This window comes from Rutilus rutilus, assembly GCF_951802725.1.
Source record: "Rutilus rutilus genome assembly, chromosome: 9".
Taxonomy (NCBI): domain Eukaryota; kingdom Metazoa; phylum Chordata; class Actinopteri; order Cypriniformes; family Leuciscidae; genus Rutilus; species Rutilus rutilus.
Genome location: NC_140223.1, coordinates 28,531,933 through 28,550,431, shown reverse-complemented (window position 1 = coordinate 28,550,431; position 18,499 = coordinate 28,531,933). Strand labels below are relative to the sequence as shown.

The 18,499-nt window shown below is 34.3% G+C and overlaps 1 protein-coding gene across 1 annotated transcript; it reads left to right on the top strand.

The window, feature by feature from the left end:
- Nucleotides 1-9,337: 9,337 nt before the first annotated feature.
- On the top strand, nt 9,338-14,662 carry LOC311297081 (C3a anaphylatoxin chemotactic receptor-like). Its single transcript, XM_084419190.1, has 2 exons — nt 9,338-9,434; nt 10,593-14,662. The coding sequence occupies exons 1-2, from the start codon at nt 9,431-9,433 to the stop codon at nt 11,618-11,620; spliced, it is 1,032 nt and encodes a 343-aa protein (XP_084275316.1). The 5' UTR covers nt 9,338-9,430; the 3' UTR covers nt 11,621-14,662.
- Nucleotides 14,663-18,499: the final 3,837 nt, after the last annotated feature.

Here is an 18,499-nt window from a genome sequence, read left to right as displayed (position 1 = left end):
TTAACTTTTAAATGCATCATTATATTCAAATTGCAAACACATGAGGAGAGTCTCCGCATGAAAGACCCACGACTGGCAGATGAACGTGCAACTACATTTCTCTTCGAAACGGTAGGAAATTAAATTAGATTGAATGGAGGATTTTAACTGTGACCAAATGATTGACAGGGCAGTTTACGGTGACAGGATGCACGCGACAGATCTGTCTGTTAAGATGACAAAGTAGTATGTCCCAAAGCTTGCCTACTCTTTTGCTACACACTCAAAAGTATGTACTTTTTCTTCACAAAAAGAGTACATACTTTTAGGGCGTAGTATAAGTAGGCGAATTGGGACGCAGCATTTGTCAGATCGTTGTGAGGCTTTCACTGGCCCTTGAGCACTCTTTGTCTGCTGTTTTTGCCGGTTCCCGTTCGAGTGGTTCTCGTTTCCCGGATCTCCCGCGAGCTGACTGGATCTGCTTGGATTCCCTCTGCCTAGCCGTTTTAACATTTAATCATTTAAACCGACTAGTCTCTATTTTCATGCTACTAGTACTTATTTTTTAGATACTAGTATCTGTTCCATTAAGTACTAGTACTTATTCATTAGCTACTAGTGCTTATTCTTTAGGTACTAGTACCTTTTTAAAGATACTAGTACTTATTCATTAGATACTAGTTCTTATTTATTAGATACTAGTACTTATTCCAATAGTGACTAGTGCTTATTTATTAGATACTAGTACTTATTCATTAGATACTAGTTCTTATTTATTAGATACTAGTACTTATTCATTAGTTACTAGTACTTATTATTAGATACTAGTACTTATTCATTAGATACTAGTACTTATTAAATAGATACTAGTACTTATTCATTAGATACTAGTACTTAATCCAATAGTGACTAGTACTTATTCATTATATACTAGTACCTATTTATTAGATACTAGCATTTATTCCAAATGTTAATAGTAAGATTTTTTATTTTACTAGTAAGATTTTTAATTTAACTCTCCAGTGGCCGTTCTGACTAGTCATAACATAAGACGAGTAAAAAAGCAGTTGTGACTAGTAAAATAAGAATAGTTACTAGTAACAATTACAAAAGATACTAGTGTCTAATAAATAGGTACTAGTATCTATTGAATAAGTACTAGTAGCTAATTAATAAGTACTAGTATCTAATTAATAGGTACTAGTATCTAATGAATAAGTACTAGTATCTAATAATAAGTACTAGTAACTAATGAATAGGTACTAGTATCTATTTAATAGGTACTAGTATCGAATGAATAAGTACTAGTATGTAAAAATAAGTACTAATAAGTAAATAAGTACTAGTACCTAATAAATAACTACTAGTATCTAATATATACGTACTAGTCACAAATGGAATACATACTAGTCAGAACTGAATAGTTGATATCTGAATGACAGATCCCCATAGAAAATATTTGTTACTAGTAACAAAAGAATAATTACTAGTCACTATTGGAATAAGTACTAGTATCTAATGAATAAGTACCAGTATCTATTTAATAGGTACTAGTATCTAATGAATAAGTACTAGTATCTAATAATAAGTACTAGTAACTAATGAATAAGTATCTAATGAATAAGCACTAGTATCTTAAGAATAGGCACTAGTACCTAAAGAATAAACACTAGTAGCTAATGAATAAGTACTAGTATCTAATAATAAGTGCTAGTAACTAATAAATAAGAACTAGTATCTAATGAATAAGTACTAGTATCTAATGAATAAGTACTAGTATCTAATGAATAAGTACTAGTATCTATTTAATAGGTACTAGTATCTAATGAATAAGTACTAGTATCTATTTAATAGGTACTAGTATCTAATGAATAAGTACTAGTATCGAATAAGTACTAGTACCTAAAGAATAAGCAATACACTCTTAAAAGAAATGGTTCTATTTAGAACCAGAAATGGTTCTATTTAGAACCAGAAATGGTTCTATCACCCGCTTCATATATGGAACTCCAAAATGGTTCTATATAGAACCACTTTAATGGGTTCCATAAAAAGAACCCCAAATGGTTCTTTGAATCCAAGTTAGATGGTTCTATATAGAACCATGTAGGGTTCTTTATTATTAAAGGAGTTAATTATTATTGAATAAGAAAATATAACCAATCCAGAAAATTCAAAAAGTTTAAATTTATTCAATTGATTATACAAAAATATTAGTGTCATATTTAAAATTGCACCTCTATATACTCTGTATTAGAAAGCAAATTTAACATTTACATTTAAGATGTTTAATTACATTTAACCATTTAGTTTTAATTATTTCATTTAAGCATTTTCACTTTGCAATAAACATAGATAAGCTTGTTTATGTACATACAGTCCTTAACTTTTACATTTATCTCTGAAATGAGGAAAAACACATCATTTTTGATACTTGACAATGCAGATAAAAATCAATACATGAACAATTAAAACATCTATTAAATAGCACTACAATTTACACAAGTTGACTGTAAATTTTCAGTACAGGTATTGGTGTTCTTGTGTCATGCTCGTGTAAGTTTAAGCATATATTTTTGAATAAAACTGATAGTGTGCTTAATGTCAACCGGGTATTGCACATTGAAAAGAAAATAGACTGCAAACAGGCATTCCACAGCCTGTGTCATGTCAATGTCTGTCTCTCTTATGATGTTCACATTGTCCATTATAATGCTGACACTTTCAGCCTTGAGCAGGATCAGGAGAGCCGGTAAACAGTAGGACGTGGTGTAGGACCTTTGGGTTCCTGTAAAACAAACGAAGGAAGAGAGTGAGTAAATTATAGTGCACAAATTTGGCATAAGGGTGAGTAAACTGATGTCTATACTTGCATGAACAGTTCCTTTAATTCAAGTCAAGTGCATCAAATGTTAATGAAACTACAGAAAACTATACTTACACTATCTACACAGTAGAGGAAGCTGGCGTTTTCTTTAAATAGTGCTGGCAATAAAATGAGTGCAGCATTCCTAACGGGACCTACAAACAGATAAAAATGTTTGTTTATTAGGTACAGAAATCAATTAAAGGGATAGTTTACCCAAAAATGAAAATTTTGTCATCATTCACTCACTCATGTCATTTTAAACCTATATAGCTTTCCATCTTCAGCATAACACAAAAAAATATATTTTGAAGAATGTTGGTAACCGAACAATGCTGGTACCCATTCACTTCTATTACATGGACACCAAACCAATGCAGGTCAATGGGTACCGCCGTTGTTCGGTTACCATCCTTCTTCAAAATATCTTCTTCTGTGTTCTGAAGAAGAAAGTCATAAAGATTTTAAATGACAAGAGTTGAGTAAATGATGACAATTTTTATTTTTGGGTAAACTATTCCTTTAATATTTGCATTATTTTAATACATGTTTTCACTCATACAATTTATAGGAGCTACAACCTTTTCATTGACAATGCAAACAATGCAACTTTACTCTGGGCATGGAACAGATACTGCATGTTGGATGGGGGAAAATATATGGTGTTGTTCTTGTGTTCTTCTGTGGTTTCCTCTGCTGGTCCAATGAGATTGGCGTAGAGTTTTTTTTTTTTTTTTTTACTTCCTTCTTTTGCACTCCTGATGATGTGTGGAGCCATTTCATTCAGAGATGTTTCCATGTTCTTCGCCAAGTCTGTTCCAAACATCATTGTCAGTTCATGCAGCATCTTAAAAACAAACATTTGTTTACTTCAGGTGCTTATTTCCAAATTACACACTTTCAGCCAAACAAGTTCCATGGTCAGCATGGACTGGAGGTTGCAACTGACTACTATATAGTGATGTTTTTCCGAGACAGAATGTTCAATAAGAAAAATAGTGGGTGTGGTAAAGTAATCAAAATGACTACAGGCGTTGAATTTGATTGAAACATCAATCTTAAAAACTGATGTATCACTTAAGGAACACTTAACCAAATACCACCTGTGAACAAGCAGAATCTTTATATGCATGGTTCTCTTCTACATTTTGCACTCTGAAATAATTGTCAACATGTGTTTCATGTTAATACAAATTTAATCTGCCTTCGACATCAGATTTATTGAACTGAACTTGCCTCTTGTTGTTGACTAAGTCCCTCAGAATCTGTTTGTCCAGCACACTTCCTTTTAATCCCATACTTCTTATGCAGGATGATCGATGAGCTAACCAAGGGAATCCTTTCTTTTTAAAATTTGTTTCTAAGGCATTCCAACAAGGTATCCTGTAGACACATTTATACTTTCTTTTTAAAATATTTTTTTTTCTGTGTGAGATTTTTTAATGAGTAAAGATCTCAATATTTTCACAATATTAAAAGAACTGCAATATGTTCATACATAACCAGAGGAGCTGCCATCCTTCAAACATGGAAAGCGGGTGATCAAACTCCCCAGAACATCTCCATACGTTTTATGATTTGGATACCTAAGAAACATAATCAAATATATTATTTCAGTACCCAACAACCACCACGTTTAACATCAAATACATTTAACTGTTATAAAATACAATGAAATACAATACTGTACCAGGTGTGCTTAGTGATGCTGTCAAACAACACTTGAATCAGTAATGCATGGATGTGAGACTTGTCTCTGAATACTCTTTTGCATCAATGAGGTTTATAGTTTGAAGCCAGTGGCACGTGTCATCTAACGCTACTGACCATTTATCAACCATGGTTATCTGGGGATAAAAGAAAACAGAACATAAATAACACTTCACAAACCAACTATGCATTAAACACACCTAAAAATGTATGGCTTTAGAACATTTGAATGCTAAATTTAACCATGTGCTACCATAACTTTAATCCAGTGGCATGCGTCACAGTAAACATAGACGAACACTGCAACTGTGCACAGTTTTAATGCAGACCGGCCGGAAGTTTTGAACTGTAACGTTAGCAGTGTCCACTTTCCTGTTGAGTTTAGCTCCAACCCTGATAAAACACACCTGAACAAGCTAATCAAGATCTTCGTTTGTTCTGGGTTGGAGCTAAAAACTGCACGAAAGTAGAGCTCATGGGCCAAAGTTAAGAACTAACGTTAACAGTTAACTTACACCTGTTAACATAGGCCTGGGAAAAATACTCGCCGCAAACTGAGTATGTGTGAAACTGCGACACACATTCACATATCATACACCTCCGTCTTCCACCCGGTTCGCTTTAATTTGAATCGGCGCCGTTTATTTGAACAACGAGCGCGCGCTTCATTTAAATTAAAATTCACGCTTCTGACTCGAAGCTCGTCTCCTTAAAACGTTTACGTTTTGAATTTTTAAATTTTTTTGCTTCATCGGAATGGGATGACACTTGGTAACTTTTGTCGTATTAGCTATGTGAACACAAAAAAAAATCATGGACATGATTCGGATATGTTAAAGGGTCGTAAAAAAAATAGTCACACTTAGCTTCCTCCGGGTCAAAAATGACCCACATAGGAAATGAATGGGAAATACGAAAAAACACTAAAACTCAGAGAAACTTTTGGTGGTACAAACTACAAATCAGCCACTGTGCAGAAAAAAAGTGCACAGCAATAAAGGGGTGACACTCTAAAACATCAAGAGTGCAAATATGACACCCCCCACCCCCCCACCCCCACACACACACACACACACACACACACACCCACACCTACACACACAAACACACAACAAATTTTGCACCAAACTTATAAAAACTATATAATCATAACTCCAAAACTGTAGCAAGGAGAGTCAAAAGGTAGGTATCGTTTGAAAGAACTCTTTTTACATTTTTTGAAAATATAAATTAGATTACATTTGGACATTGTCCTGCCGACAAACGGCTGATAAAAGACAAAAATATATATATATATATATATATAATTTTTATTATGATTTTGCATATCTTTCTTATTTGTCATGGAATAACTCAGGAAGGAAATAAGGTAGGAGGAAAATTCTTTTTTAGTGAAGTCCCCCTACATGTAAGCTGCATCTGGATAAAAAATATATTTTTTTTGGATAAAGGAATCAAAAGTTACAGCATTTGGAAAAGAGATAGCCTTTTTGTACAGTCTTTGACACCCCCTCATGGGCAATTTTTTCTCCATGAAGAATATCCTGTCATAAAAGCAATAGATTATGTTAATTTTGGGCTCATTTTAATTGTAATAATATGCTGTAAAAAATGAAGTGCCATTTTCAATGATCTGTGAATGTTTCATGAGCTGTATGATGTTTTTAGACACATTGCAGTGCATTATTTTATAGATTATGAAAAAAATAAATTCTATTTATCAGCATATAACTCAGCAATACTTAAGAGTTTTTCAAAGTGGATACATTCACTGTAAAGTTCAGACTCTAAGCTTTCAAATGACATCAACTTTGTGTTAATCAAGGCAAAATTTTTGAAAGATATGGTAATGAATATTTTCGCAGCTAGGTGGCGCCTGCTGGCGGTACACTCGGTTTTAGAGGGATTACTCAGCACTCGTTAGGAGTTAATAAATGTGATTAGATGCATTAAAAAGCTGAGATCCTAAGCTTTAAAATGATATATAATTTGTGTTGTTCCATTCAGTGGTTGCATAGTAATTAATTTTTTTCTTTCCGAATGGGAATCAAAAAAAATAAATAAAATAAATAAATAAAAAAGCTATAGGCAGCCTATAGGCGGTTATAGGACATGACATTTTTTTTTAGGCCTGCACTCTATTTTGATATGAAATGGTGCATTTATTGAAAAAAAATAAAAATAAAAATGAAATAAAAATATATATATTAATTCTAATGGAAAAAATAGCTCATAAAAATTATATAATTAATGCAAAGTATCATAAAAATCTTTAAAAATTCTAAATAATATAAAAAAAATATTATTGAACAAAAATATATTTGATTGGTTTTCCTGGGGGAAAAAAAAGTTACATTTTAAGGCTTCGGTCTTTTTTGACCCGGAGGAAGCTAAGTGTAACCCATTTACGAAGAAGCTCAGAGGGTTAAAACCACCACAATGTGGTATATAAAATAAAGAAAACACCTGGTTAGTTTATTTTTTTCTTCACAAAATGATTTGTCAAACAGGTAAATAATGTATTAGGAAATATAAGTTTCATGCTAATGTACAGCTCAAACCATACATTGACTAGATATATTTGTTGACTCTTGTTTTTGATTACAACAGTCATTCTCATGGGTCTTGACTCAAAAAGCTTTGTGAATGTGTTGTGTAGGCCTATAATTATTGTGTAATCTTTAGTTTACACTTCAGTCATAAAACATAAATTATAGAACCATTTTAATAAAAAGGTTATTTGCTATGCAAGGGTTCTACATAGAACCATTTTTTTTGGTAAAAGGTTCTATTGGCCAAGTACTGAACCCCAGGGTTCTATATAGAACCTCGAGGAACCCTTTTTTTTAAGAGTGTAGTATCTAAAGAATAGGCACTAGTACCTAAAGAATAAACACTAGTAGCTAATGAATAAGTACTAGTACTTAATGGAATAGATACTAGTATCTAAAAAATAAGTACTAGTAGCATGAAAATAGAGACTAGTCGGTTTAAATGATTAAATGTTAAAACGGCTTGCCATAGAAGTCAATGGCAAAGAAATTTATTTGTTACTAGTGACAAAAGAATAATTACTAGTCACTATTGGAATAAGTACTAGTATCTAATGAATAAGTACTAGTATCTATTTAATAGGTACTAGAATCTAATGAATAAGTACTAGTATCTAATAATAAGTACTAGTAACTAATAAATAAGAACTGGTCACTATTGGAATAAGTACTAGTATCTAATAAATAAGAACTAGTATCTAATGAATAAGTACTAGTATCTTTAAAAAGGTACTAGTACCTAAAGAATAAGCACTAGTATCTAAAGAATAGGCACTAGTACCTAAAGAATAAGCACTAGTAGCTAATGAATAAGTACTAGTACTTAATGGAATAGATACTAGTATCTAAAAGTACTATGTACTTTGTATGATGGTCATCTATCTATATTATGTTTGTTTTATGTCAATAGTGTCTTTTAAGCCTATTTGGGCTGGGCATGTAAGTGCAAGACACTTTAATAAAAATTCAATTCAATTCAATTCAACTAGTAGCATGAAAATAGAGACTAGTCGGTTTAAATGATTAAATGTTAAAACGGCTTGCCATACATTGCGTCCCTGCGTTGCCAGTGTCTCACCTCAGTCCTTCGCCTCTGACCACAACTCTCCCTGTTTATAATAAACTGCTGTTTCTTGCAATTGGATTCTACTTGCCATCTTTCTGTACAAACTGTGACAGGGTAAACTGTGTTTTAGTAATTTCAGTTTGAACATTGGACATTTAACTAAACAAAAAGTTACATAGTGTTGGCCTACCTTTAAAATTGCTGTTATAATTGCATGTGAATGAACCCAAGTGCATGATTACTTATTTTCTGAGTGATCTTAACAGTATTTGCATTATATTTTTACCCTTTATACTTGCTGCATCAATGAACTTTGTCATGACGATTAGTGTCTTGTTTTCTGAAAGCTTCTGCAGATTCTCATGTGCATAGGTCTTAACATAGTTACATTTTTTGCTTGTATCATAATATAAAAAAGCCAAAAGCACAAGTCTGTTCCTTCTACAATGCTATCACTGACTTAAGAAGACTATTTACAGTGCATGAGCCATATCGACCTCTTTTATGGTGCTTTTTGTCCATTTCGAAGATAAATTATAAACTAGTCTCAATGGCTTAAAAGATCTGGCCTTTTAATAAGTTCACACTTATTAGTTTAGCAGAAGCTTTTAGCCAACGAAGCGGCTTTCAAATGAGCAGTAGCCTACAACAAGCTATTCTTCCTAGCATGAGAAGAACTGTAATGCCAAGTTCAAAAATTGTTTAAAGTTAAAGATACATCATGCAGAAATATTTGTATTTGTTTGTTTAAATAAGCCAAAGAAGGGTTTATTTATAAAGGAAGAATATAAAGTGAAGATTATAGCCTCTAGATGGCATCCTCTGTACTGCTTTTAAACATTCATGAAGAAAGATTATCAACAGAATGTGGCACGTCAAATTTACATTTGTTTTTACATAATATTATATAATTATGCTCGAAACACCAATGTCAAAGTGCAGAACTATAATTATCTGCTCTGCCTTAATTCTTAGTTGCTGTTGTCATAAACTTTTGTATTTTTTAAATGATCATCTCTGGATTATGTTAATAAAGTATATGATTATATTTTAGGTTGCCATGGAAGACTGTAACTTTAACCTTTGAAAGCTGATATTCAGAATAGTTTTCTACAGAAGCATAGTTTCCTTGTTGCATCATCACTCCACCCCACTTTCTCTTAAAAGGGGAAACAACCACCAACTGTTCATGTGAAGACGTTGTTGTGAGCTTTAATAGCACACACCTGCAGAAAGAACAGAAGGAAAGGACTGAAAATGGGTAAGAATCTACATCTACGCAATATTCCTGTGGCTATGACTATGTTTATACTAATATTATATAGCAAGCTAATTTCTGTTTTATTGAGACAGATGTCCTGTGAAAAGAAGTGGGTGATGTGGGCAGTTTATGTTTTCTGCAATGCCTTTTCAAAATGACATGCATTTTTTATTCCCCCACCCTTTGTTTGAGTTCATTATCTTGACTTCTTTGAATTGCTGATTTGATCAAGATTATGCAGCATGACGTTGAGTTAAAAGCTTAGACTCTAATCCAACAGAAGTCAAAAAGAGATCTCATCATCCATCCCTGCTGTTGTTTATCAGTGTAAACCACTATTTTAAGATATAATATATATTGTGTCTCTGGCTAGTTTTTGAGACTTCAGTCACGTGTGCAATACATGCCGTGTACGTCAATACTGGTTAAAAAGCTGTGGTCATAAAGGATGTGTTTTTGCAACTGTATTTACTGCTTAATGCAAAATGTATTTGCTTCAATGCAAAACTGGCTGAAAGCATTAATGAGACCAGAAAAGCAGGAAAATTATATTTAGTCTTTTCAATGTTCAATTTTGTGGTCTTATGTTGCATGTGGAATTGTGCAACAAATTTTGCTGACAAAGTCTTTTAACCTACCAGCCACAATTTAAGCTTGGGTTATAAGTACTTTTGTTTATTCTTTTAAAAGCGTAAAAGCATATTTTTTAGTTAAAATACTCAGTAAAAGATACACACATCATGCATTTTATAGAGAATACAGGACACAATGCCCCCTGGTGGCATCACGGTAAGACTGAGCAACTCCTTTTATCATAATCTCTAAATTTGCAAACATTTATTCCCATAATTCTGACAAATAAAATGAGATTATTCATTAAATATAATTTAGCCTAATCTTGAGCATGATTATACTTAAAATCAGAGCTGTAATAACTATCCCAAAATTACTTTACAGACATTCATCAGCTTTATACACAACTGAAAATCATTAATTCCCAACTCCAGTGAGCTGTTAACCGCTGCAACCGGATTGCTGAATCAGTTGGATTTCTGAATGAATCCTTCTAATTCAGTTTTCAACCAATTCAAAATCAAAAGAAAGAATCAGAAATGTTATGACTTTCTTTTACAGCTTGATTTCTCTTTTTCTGTGCAGCGAATGCAACCTTTTTGAGTGCAGTGAATGGGACCAATGCAACCTTTTCAAGCATTGAAATCTTCAATATATGCATATATTTTGTCGTCTTCGCTCTGGGTATCGTTGGAAACGGGCTCGTCATATTTGTGACTGGCTACAAAATGAAGACGACTGTCAACTCCATATGGTTTCTCAACTTGGCGATTGCAGACTTCATCTTCATCTTAATCATCATCCTCTACATTGTTACTGCCTTTAACAAGTGGGCTTGGCACTTCGGTGACTTCTTGTGCAAGTTTGTCAGCTTCGTGGCGGTGCTCAACATGTTTGCCAGCATTTTTTTGCTGACCGCTATCAGCCTGGACCGATGCCTGTCCACCTGGGTGATTGTTTGGGCTCAAAACAAACGAACTCTTGTCAAAGCCAGGATCATCTGTGCATTCGTGTGGGTTTTATCCATCCTCTGCAGCATCCCCTTTGTCATCAACCGCTATGTAAATAATAACCGGTGCATTTATTATACAAAACCCTTCAAGTCTTTGGTCATATACAGGTTTATGGTGGGTTTTCTCATCCCCTTCCTGATCATTGCATCTTCATACATTGCTATCGGAGTGCGTGCCAAACGTCTCAAAAGGGGGAAGAAGCTTAAGCCTTTCCGGGTCATCATATCTGTGATCATGGCCTTTTTCATATGCTGGTTTCCTTTTCATGGTCAACAGCTGTCCACCATAATTGCAAAGGAGAATAAGTGGAGTGACTTTGAAAAAGTACTAAGACTAATAGGACCTTTCGTAAACTGCCTGGTTCATCTCAACAGCTGTCTGAACCCCATTCTCTATGTGTTCATGTGTGAGGAGTTTAAGAAGAAGCTTAAACAGTCTCTACTGCTGGTGCTGGAGACAGCGTTTTCTGAAGAACATCTATCTTTCCGATCATCTCGCCTTTCCACTTGTTCAGGCCTTTCAGAATCACAGGGTCTCAGGATGAATGACACAACCTTCTCATCAACTGGCAGCAGCCAGGACAACAAAACAAGCGTTTAGAAAATCAGTCTCAGAGATATTCATTCCTTGTATTAGTCTGAAGTGATCCGATAAAGCATATTAAGAAGCTTTCCACTTTGCCGCCTTGAACCCCTCATCCCATGTCAGATAAGCAGTGATTTAAAGACTTGTTTGTTCTAAAGTCAATCCAAAGGTGTAATTCATGCACCATTAAAATGACATTTCAGGCAGGTTTCTCAGACACGCCCCTTGTTTTCCATTGGTTGGACTAACAGATAGCTCTACCCCAAACTCATGCCATTGGTTGAGTCAGTGTTGTTGCGTCTATACTGGTTGGGATGATAAAAATGTTTTGTATTGTTTATGCTTTTTATGGGAAATCTACAGATGTTTTATTATATACTAATGGCGTTGGGAAAATATTTCATATATTTGTAATGTATTTAATTTCCATTGACTTGTTTTACACAATCTTTAAGGCACGTTGTAATTGGCTACTGTTAATTTAGTATACTATTATATGTTTATATAGTACTATCATAGTACTACCATGTTTATTTAATCACCAAAACGTCCTCTTGCTCTTTTTTGTATATAAATACAAAGAACATTTTTTATGCTGTCTGACCTTTAATAGGTATAAAACAAAGTCACAGTGTTAAACTTTACCATGCTTTTACTATGACAATTAATAATTATTGGGTGTAATTCATTGCAAGTAATGAAAGTAAAAAAGTAATCAGAAAAGTAATCAAGTAACTAGTAAAGTATTCATTACTTTTAAATTTACAACAGGTGATGTTCAAATAAGTAATGCAAGTTTGTTTTCACATGTATTGACTGACAGCTCTCCTGTCCCCATGTTGTGTGTGCTGTGTGTGAACATGATGCTGCTGTAGTTCTAGACTAAATGTGAACATGCATTTACTCATCTCACTTGCACAAAAACACATTCAGTATTCATCCAAATAAATAATAACAGTGAAATGCAAATGAAAAAATGTGTTAAATAACACAAATATACTTTATGTATTTAATCTCACTTTAATAACCAATGTCTTTGCTGTTGACCCTCAATGAACCAATTAAACCATACAAATAAGATTTTCTTTCTTTCTTTCTTTCTTTACTATGTTAAGTACATGTAACATATGTAACAAGGACACTGTAAAATAAAGTGTTACCTACTTTTTTTTTAGTTTATGAAAGTACACTTTGATAATACTCTAAGTAAACAACTAGTTTAGTAGTTTTATACTCAAGTATACTTGTAAGTTTTCTTTAAGTGAACATAACATCATACTTATAGTTTACTATTTATATATTATGTTTGCACTTTAAGCATACCTATAAAATGTTCCTTAGGTATTAATTTTATATATTTGAAACATACCTTTAACTGCACTTTAACTACCATTAAAAACATTGAATTATATCGTCATGCTGTCAGGGTTCTCCTCTGACAGTTCTGTCAGTCTTGTCTTTATTTAATGTGTCTTTGTGTTGTGCTTGAACACATGGCTCTGTCTTTCTTTGTGTTGGCCATGTGCTCCTTTGTTCCTGCCTCCTTGTTTCCAATTACCACGCCCTCTTGTTTAGTCATTGATTAGTCTTTGTTTGTATGAGTGTGCTCTCACCTGTTCCTTGTCTGAGTGTGCTCACCCTTTCCTCATGTTCTCAGCTCCTCTTTTGTGTGAGTGTTCACCTGTTTCTCGTCTGAGTATTGTCACCTGTTCCTCGTGTTTTCTGCTCCCTTTATAGTGTGTGCTCTTTCCCTCATGGTTTGCAGATTTGTTAAACATTATGCCTCTGTGTAGTGATGGTGAAAGGACTTATGGTAATGGCGGAGCAGCGCTCAGTCGCAACCACAGAGCGGCTTGCTTAATAACAGTCTTCTGGCCTCCCAACTTTGCTTTTAACGACGGTGGAACTACATTATTGTTGTCGGTAACGTTTTTACACCATATTGTGTCCAAACAAAAACAGAATAGGAAGCAGAAACGTAAAGGCAGAGCTCAAGTGCTGAAGCTAACGGACCACAACTACGTTGCTAGCCAAAAAAAAAATTATCAACGGCGGGAAAATGGATGATGACTTCTCAGCGGACTCAGAGGTTGTAACACCGGTTGGTAGCCCATCTTCCAGCCCTGCCTTAAAAGTAAAAAGGAAAGAAAGGAGCGACTTGTCTCTTGAGGATCGTCAGGCTAACATTCTGGCTGCAGTTAACCAGAGAGCTGATAACCTGGAACTGATGGTAAGAGACAACAAGTCAGGCATCGAAGAGCTGAAAACCTCCCTTAATTTTGCCTTCGTCGAAATTGAAGCTTTGAAAAATGAAAACAAAAAGTTATCTGAGCTTTGCAACAGTCATGAAAAAAAAAAAAAATCATGGAAATTTGGCTCACTGACACTGAAAGATACAGGCGGAGACGGGCTCTAAGGCTGTATGGGCTACCAGAGGAAAGGGAGGAAAATGTAAAAAGAAAGGTGATAGACATGTGTCTTCAAATAGCCCCTAACCAAAATATAAGTCAAGCCATCGATGTCGTGCATCGAAATCGAAGGAGGGATGCCGGCAACACACACCCTCGCTCCATGATTATCCTCTTTGCCTTCCGCACAGCGAGGTATGACGTTTGGAAAAATGCACGAAACCACACTTTCCTGAGGGAGAAGAGGCTCCGCTTCGGCGAGGATCTCTCTCAGGCTGACAAGAAGACCCGAAAAAGGCTGTGGCCCCGCATCGAAGAAGCGAGGAAACAAGGAAAGCAAGCTTTTTTCAGAAGAACCCGAGCCTTCATAGAGGATGTGGAGATCCTTTAAGATGTTTCCTACGGAGCCACTCTAGGACTTTGTTGTAAACTCTGATATTGTGCCTTCTCTTTCTGTTGCTGCTTTAGAGGGTAAGAAAATCTGTTCAGGTAACGGTTCTAATACCTATGTTGGCTATATCTGTTGATAGGGTTGAATTCCATCCTCTCTCAGGGTTTTATTATATATTAGTAATAATTAATATTTGTATATTATACATTATATAACCCAGTCAGTCATTCGTGAATAACACAAGCACTTTGTAATTACTTTAATAATCAGCCATAACATAATTGTTATTATTAAATGATTATTTTAAAAGAAAAAAGTAATATTTATTTTTCACAACTTAAATTTGTATTGTTATAACTTGTGATGTTTGATTTTAATTATGTTGCTTGTTTAGACAATTTTAATAATTAGCCATAACATAATTGTAATTATAATAAATATGTATTAATCAAATTAATTATATTACATGATTAAAAAATAATATCTATTTTTCATGCTTTAATTTGATTGTTGTGATGCCTAAACTTGTTTAAAATGTTCCAAACTCACTTTAAAGAGGCAGAAGCTGTTATTGCTTAGGTTGTTTTACTCTCGTAAAGAGAATTGTTCTTTAGCAGTTGATGAAATTACTTTCTATAAATGCCAGAGGACTACAAAACATTGTTAAAAGAAAAGCCATCTTTATTTTTTGTAAGGACTACAATGCTGATGTTATTTTCATCCAAGAAACTCACTCATGTAAAGAGGACGAAAAGTTATGGAAGAGTCAATAGGGAGAGGACATTTGGTTGACTCACAGATCCAACCACTCAGCAGGGGTTGCTATTCTAACTCATAAATTTAAAGGAAAGGTTCTTAATACTGTAAGGGATACCGATGGTCACTGGATGGTTACTATTACCTGTTTGGAAGATGCATTTTTTATTTTAGGCAACATCTATGGGTACTGCTCACTCTCACAAAATTCTAAATTATTGGAAGAGCTGGACTCTGTATTAAATGAGCTGATGTCTAAATATCCTGTAGCTAAAGTAATTTTGGGCGTTGACTTTAATATGGTTATGGATAACCAATTAGACAGGTGCCCACCAAAACTAACTCCAAATAAAAAAACGACTTCACGAAAAGGATGGATCTAATTGATATATGGAGGGGAAAAAATACATTGTTGAAAACATACACAGCAATAGAAGCCACACGCTACAGTCCAGGATAGATTTCTGGTTGATTTCGGCTGATTTAGAGCCCTCCATTGAGTCATGCACTGTTTCTCCTGCTGTTCTGACAGACCATAAGGCCATTTCTTTAGCTATTCAGGTCAGCACGGAACAAAGAGGGAGATTCTCTAGCGGTTACTGGAAATTAAATAATTCTCTACTATCTCATGAAGAGCTAAAAATGAAAATAGAACTCCTTATCTCAGAACAGTGGGAGGCTGCTAGAAAAGGGAATCATTTTGGGACATCGTGAGAACGTCTCAAATATAAAATTAGAGGCGTCTGCTCGTGTTATGGCAAGATATTGGCACACAAAAAGAAAAATATAACATACACACTAATCAACAATATTAACAAACTTACTGAAAAAGAGCATTTGAACCAAGAAGATAATAATGCCTTATTAGACTTACAAAACCAACTAGACATTTTATATGAGAACAAAGCAAAAGGAGCTTTTATAAGGTCACGTAGGAATTGGATGGAACAGGGTGAGAAAAACAGTAGATATTTCTTTAACATGGAAAAAAAGAAGAAATGAATCAATTCTATAAGAAAACTTGACATTGGGGAAAAGATTAGCGAGGACAGTAAAGAGATATCAAACTATATAAGTGATTTTTATGAAAAACTTTACTCAAGAGATATTAATCTCAAAGATCCAAAGGAAATATTTAGCTTGATTAACTCACCTACATGTGTGGATGGAGAATATAATAAAATCTGCTGTCAGGACATAACTCTTGAGGAGATTATTTGGGGAATAACTCAATTAAAGAACAATAAATCACCAGGCTGTGATGGCCTGACCTCTGAGATGTATAAATGTTTCTCTGAGTCACTAGGTAAATTTCTTCTGGCTGTCTTCAAAGAATCTCTTGACAGAGGGGAGCTTCCTCCTTCTCTGAGGCAAGGTGTCATGACACTTATTCCAAAACCTCACAAAGACTCTCTATTAATTGAAAATTGGCGTCCCATTACATTGCTAAATAATGACTATAAGATTCTAGCTTCTATCTTAGCAAAACGTCTCAAATCTAAATTACACACTTTAATTGATGAATGCCAATCTGGTTTCATGAAAGATCAGCACATAGCCAATAACATTCGCTTAGTTTTGGATCTGATTGTATACAAAGACTTTCTAGATGATGAACACATTATTTTATTCTTAGACTTTCAAAAAGCCTTTTTTAATTTTGGTAAGAATTTTATTAATGCTTTAAAAACTCTGTACATGGGAGGAAACAGTTGTGTTAAATTGGCTAATGGAACCTCACCCAGATTTTACATTAACAAAGGTATCCGCCATTAAGGCTGCCTCACCTCGCCTCTTCTATTTTTGATTGTAGCTCAAATTCTCTGTGATTTATTTCATTCATATTTCATTAAATGAAAGAGAAATAAAAATCTCACAGCTGGCTGATGACACAACCCTGTTTCTAAAAAATGAATCCCAAATAGCAGCTGTATTAAATGTTGTAAACCAATTTTCTGAAAGCTCAGGCTTGAATCTAAATCTTTCAAAATGTGAGCTGTTTTCTCTTAAAAATAAGCATTTGGGTCAAATATGTGGCATACATATAAATAATTTAGTAACTTATCTTGGAATAAAAATCAGTCATAATCACAAGTTGATGACAGAGTGATCTATCATAGACAAACTATTATATAACTTTATATAGAGGAAGGAAGCCCCATAAAATCAAGCATAGCGTTAGTTCTGGCAGGTCATGTTAGTCAAGCTCGCATCAGCTGACCATCAGCTGATCCACATCTACCTATAGGAATACGACGCCTATCACTGTATACATATATAAGCTCCTTCAGTATTATCAGCAGCTATCGCGTTTCTCAGGAGCTAATTACCCTCCTCCATCCCCAGCTCCTCCTCGTCAGTCAGGATTTGGCATTCTGATTCCCCTTGAATCAGAATAAATTCTCGAATTATGTTGTACTTTAAAATCTTGAATTAAATATATTTGCAAACTTTCATGTTGGTTCTGTTCTGTTTACCCCAAGGGGGGTTATTGCTGCTCTCCCTGCTCTTCTCGCCCAGAACGGAACCATACCGCCAATCCAAACTGTATGCTAATTGTAAATCACATTTGATGTTAGTGGTCCTGACAGAAATCAGGAAAAACATCTTGACTAATAAAATTGAGGAGGGGGTTTATCGGTAATTGACTTCTCACTTTTCAATGAGATATAAAAAATCAACTGGATTAATAGATTTTTGAAAAATCCAAACAGTTTGTGGAACATTGTGCCAAACTTTATCTTTGAAAAACTTGGTAAAATCACATTCTTACTTCAATGCCCATACTCTATCAACAGACTGCCAGTCAAACTGTCAACCTTCCATAAACAGGCTCTAACTTGTTGGTCACTTTTGTACAAACACAATTTCTCCCCTCACAAATGTTTTATCTGGAACAACATGAACATCATATATAGAAACAAGACTCTCTTTATAGAAAACTGGTTTAAACATGATATTCTACTGGTATCCCAATTATTAAATGAATCAAATAAAATTTTAACTTATGACGACTTCACACATACATTTATTTTCCATCCTCCAAGAAAAGAATTTGATATTGTAACCAGAGCTATACCCCATGGGATCATCACCCTACTTAGAGATGAGACAGATTTGGATCAATTTAATATATCTTTCTCCAGCAGTGTTTCAATAAATGGTCTACTTTTTCTAGACAGAAAAGTCAACAACAAAGTAATAAAAAAACATTTATGTGCAAAATCTATTCCTGCCTCCAGGTACAAATGGTCCCCCTTGTATGAAAATATTAATTGGAATAGAGCATGGAGTAACCCACATACATTTTTAATTACAAACAAAGTAAAAGAAATATCA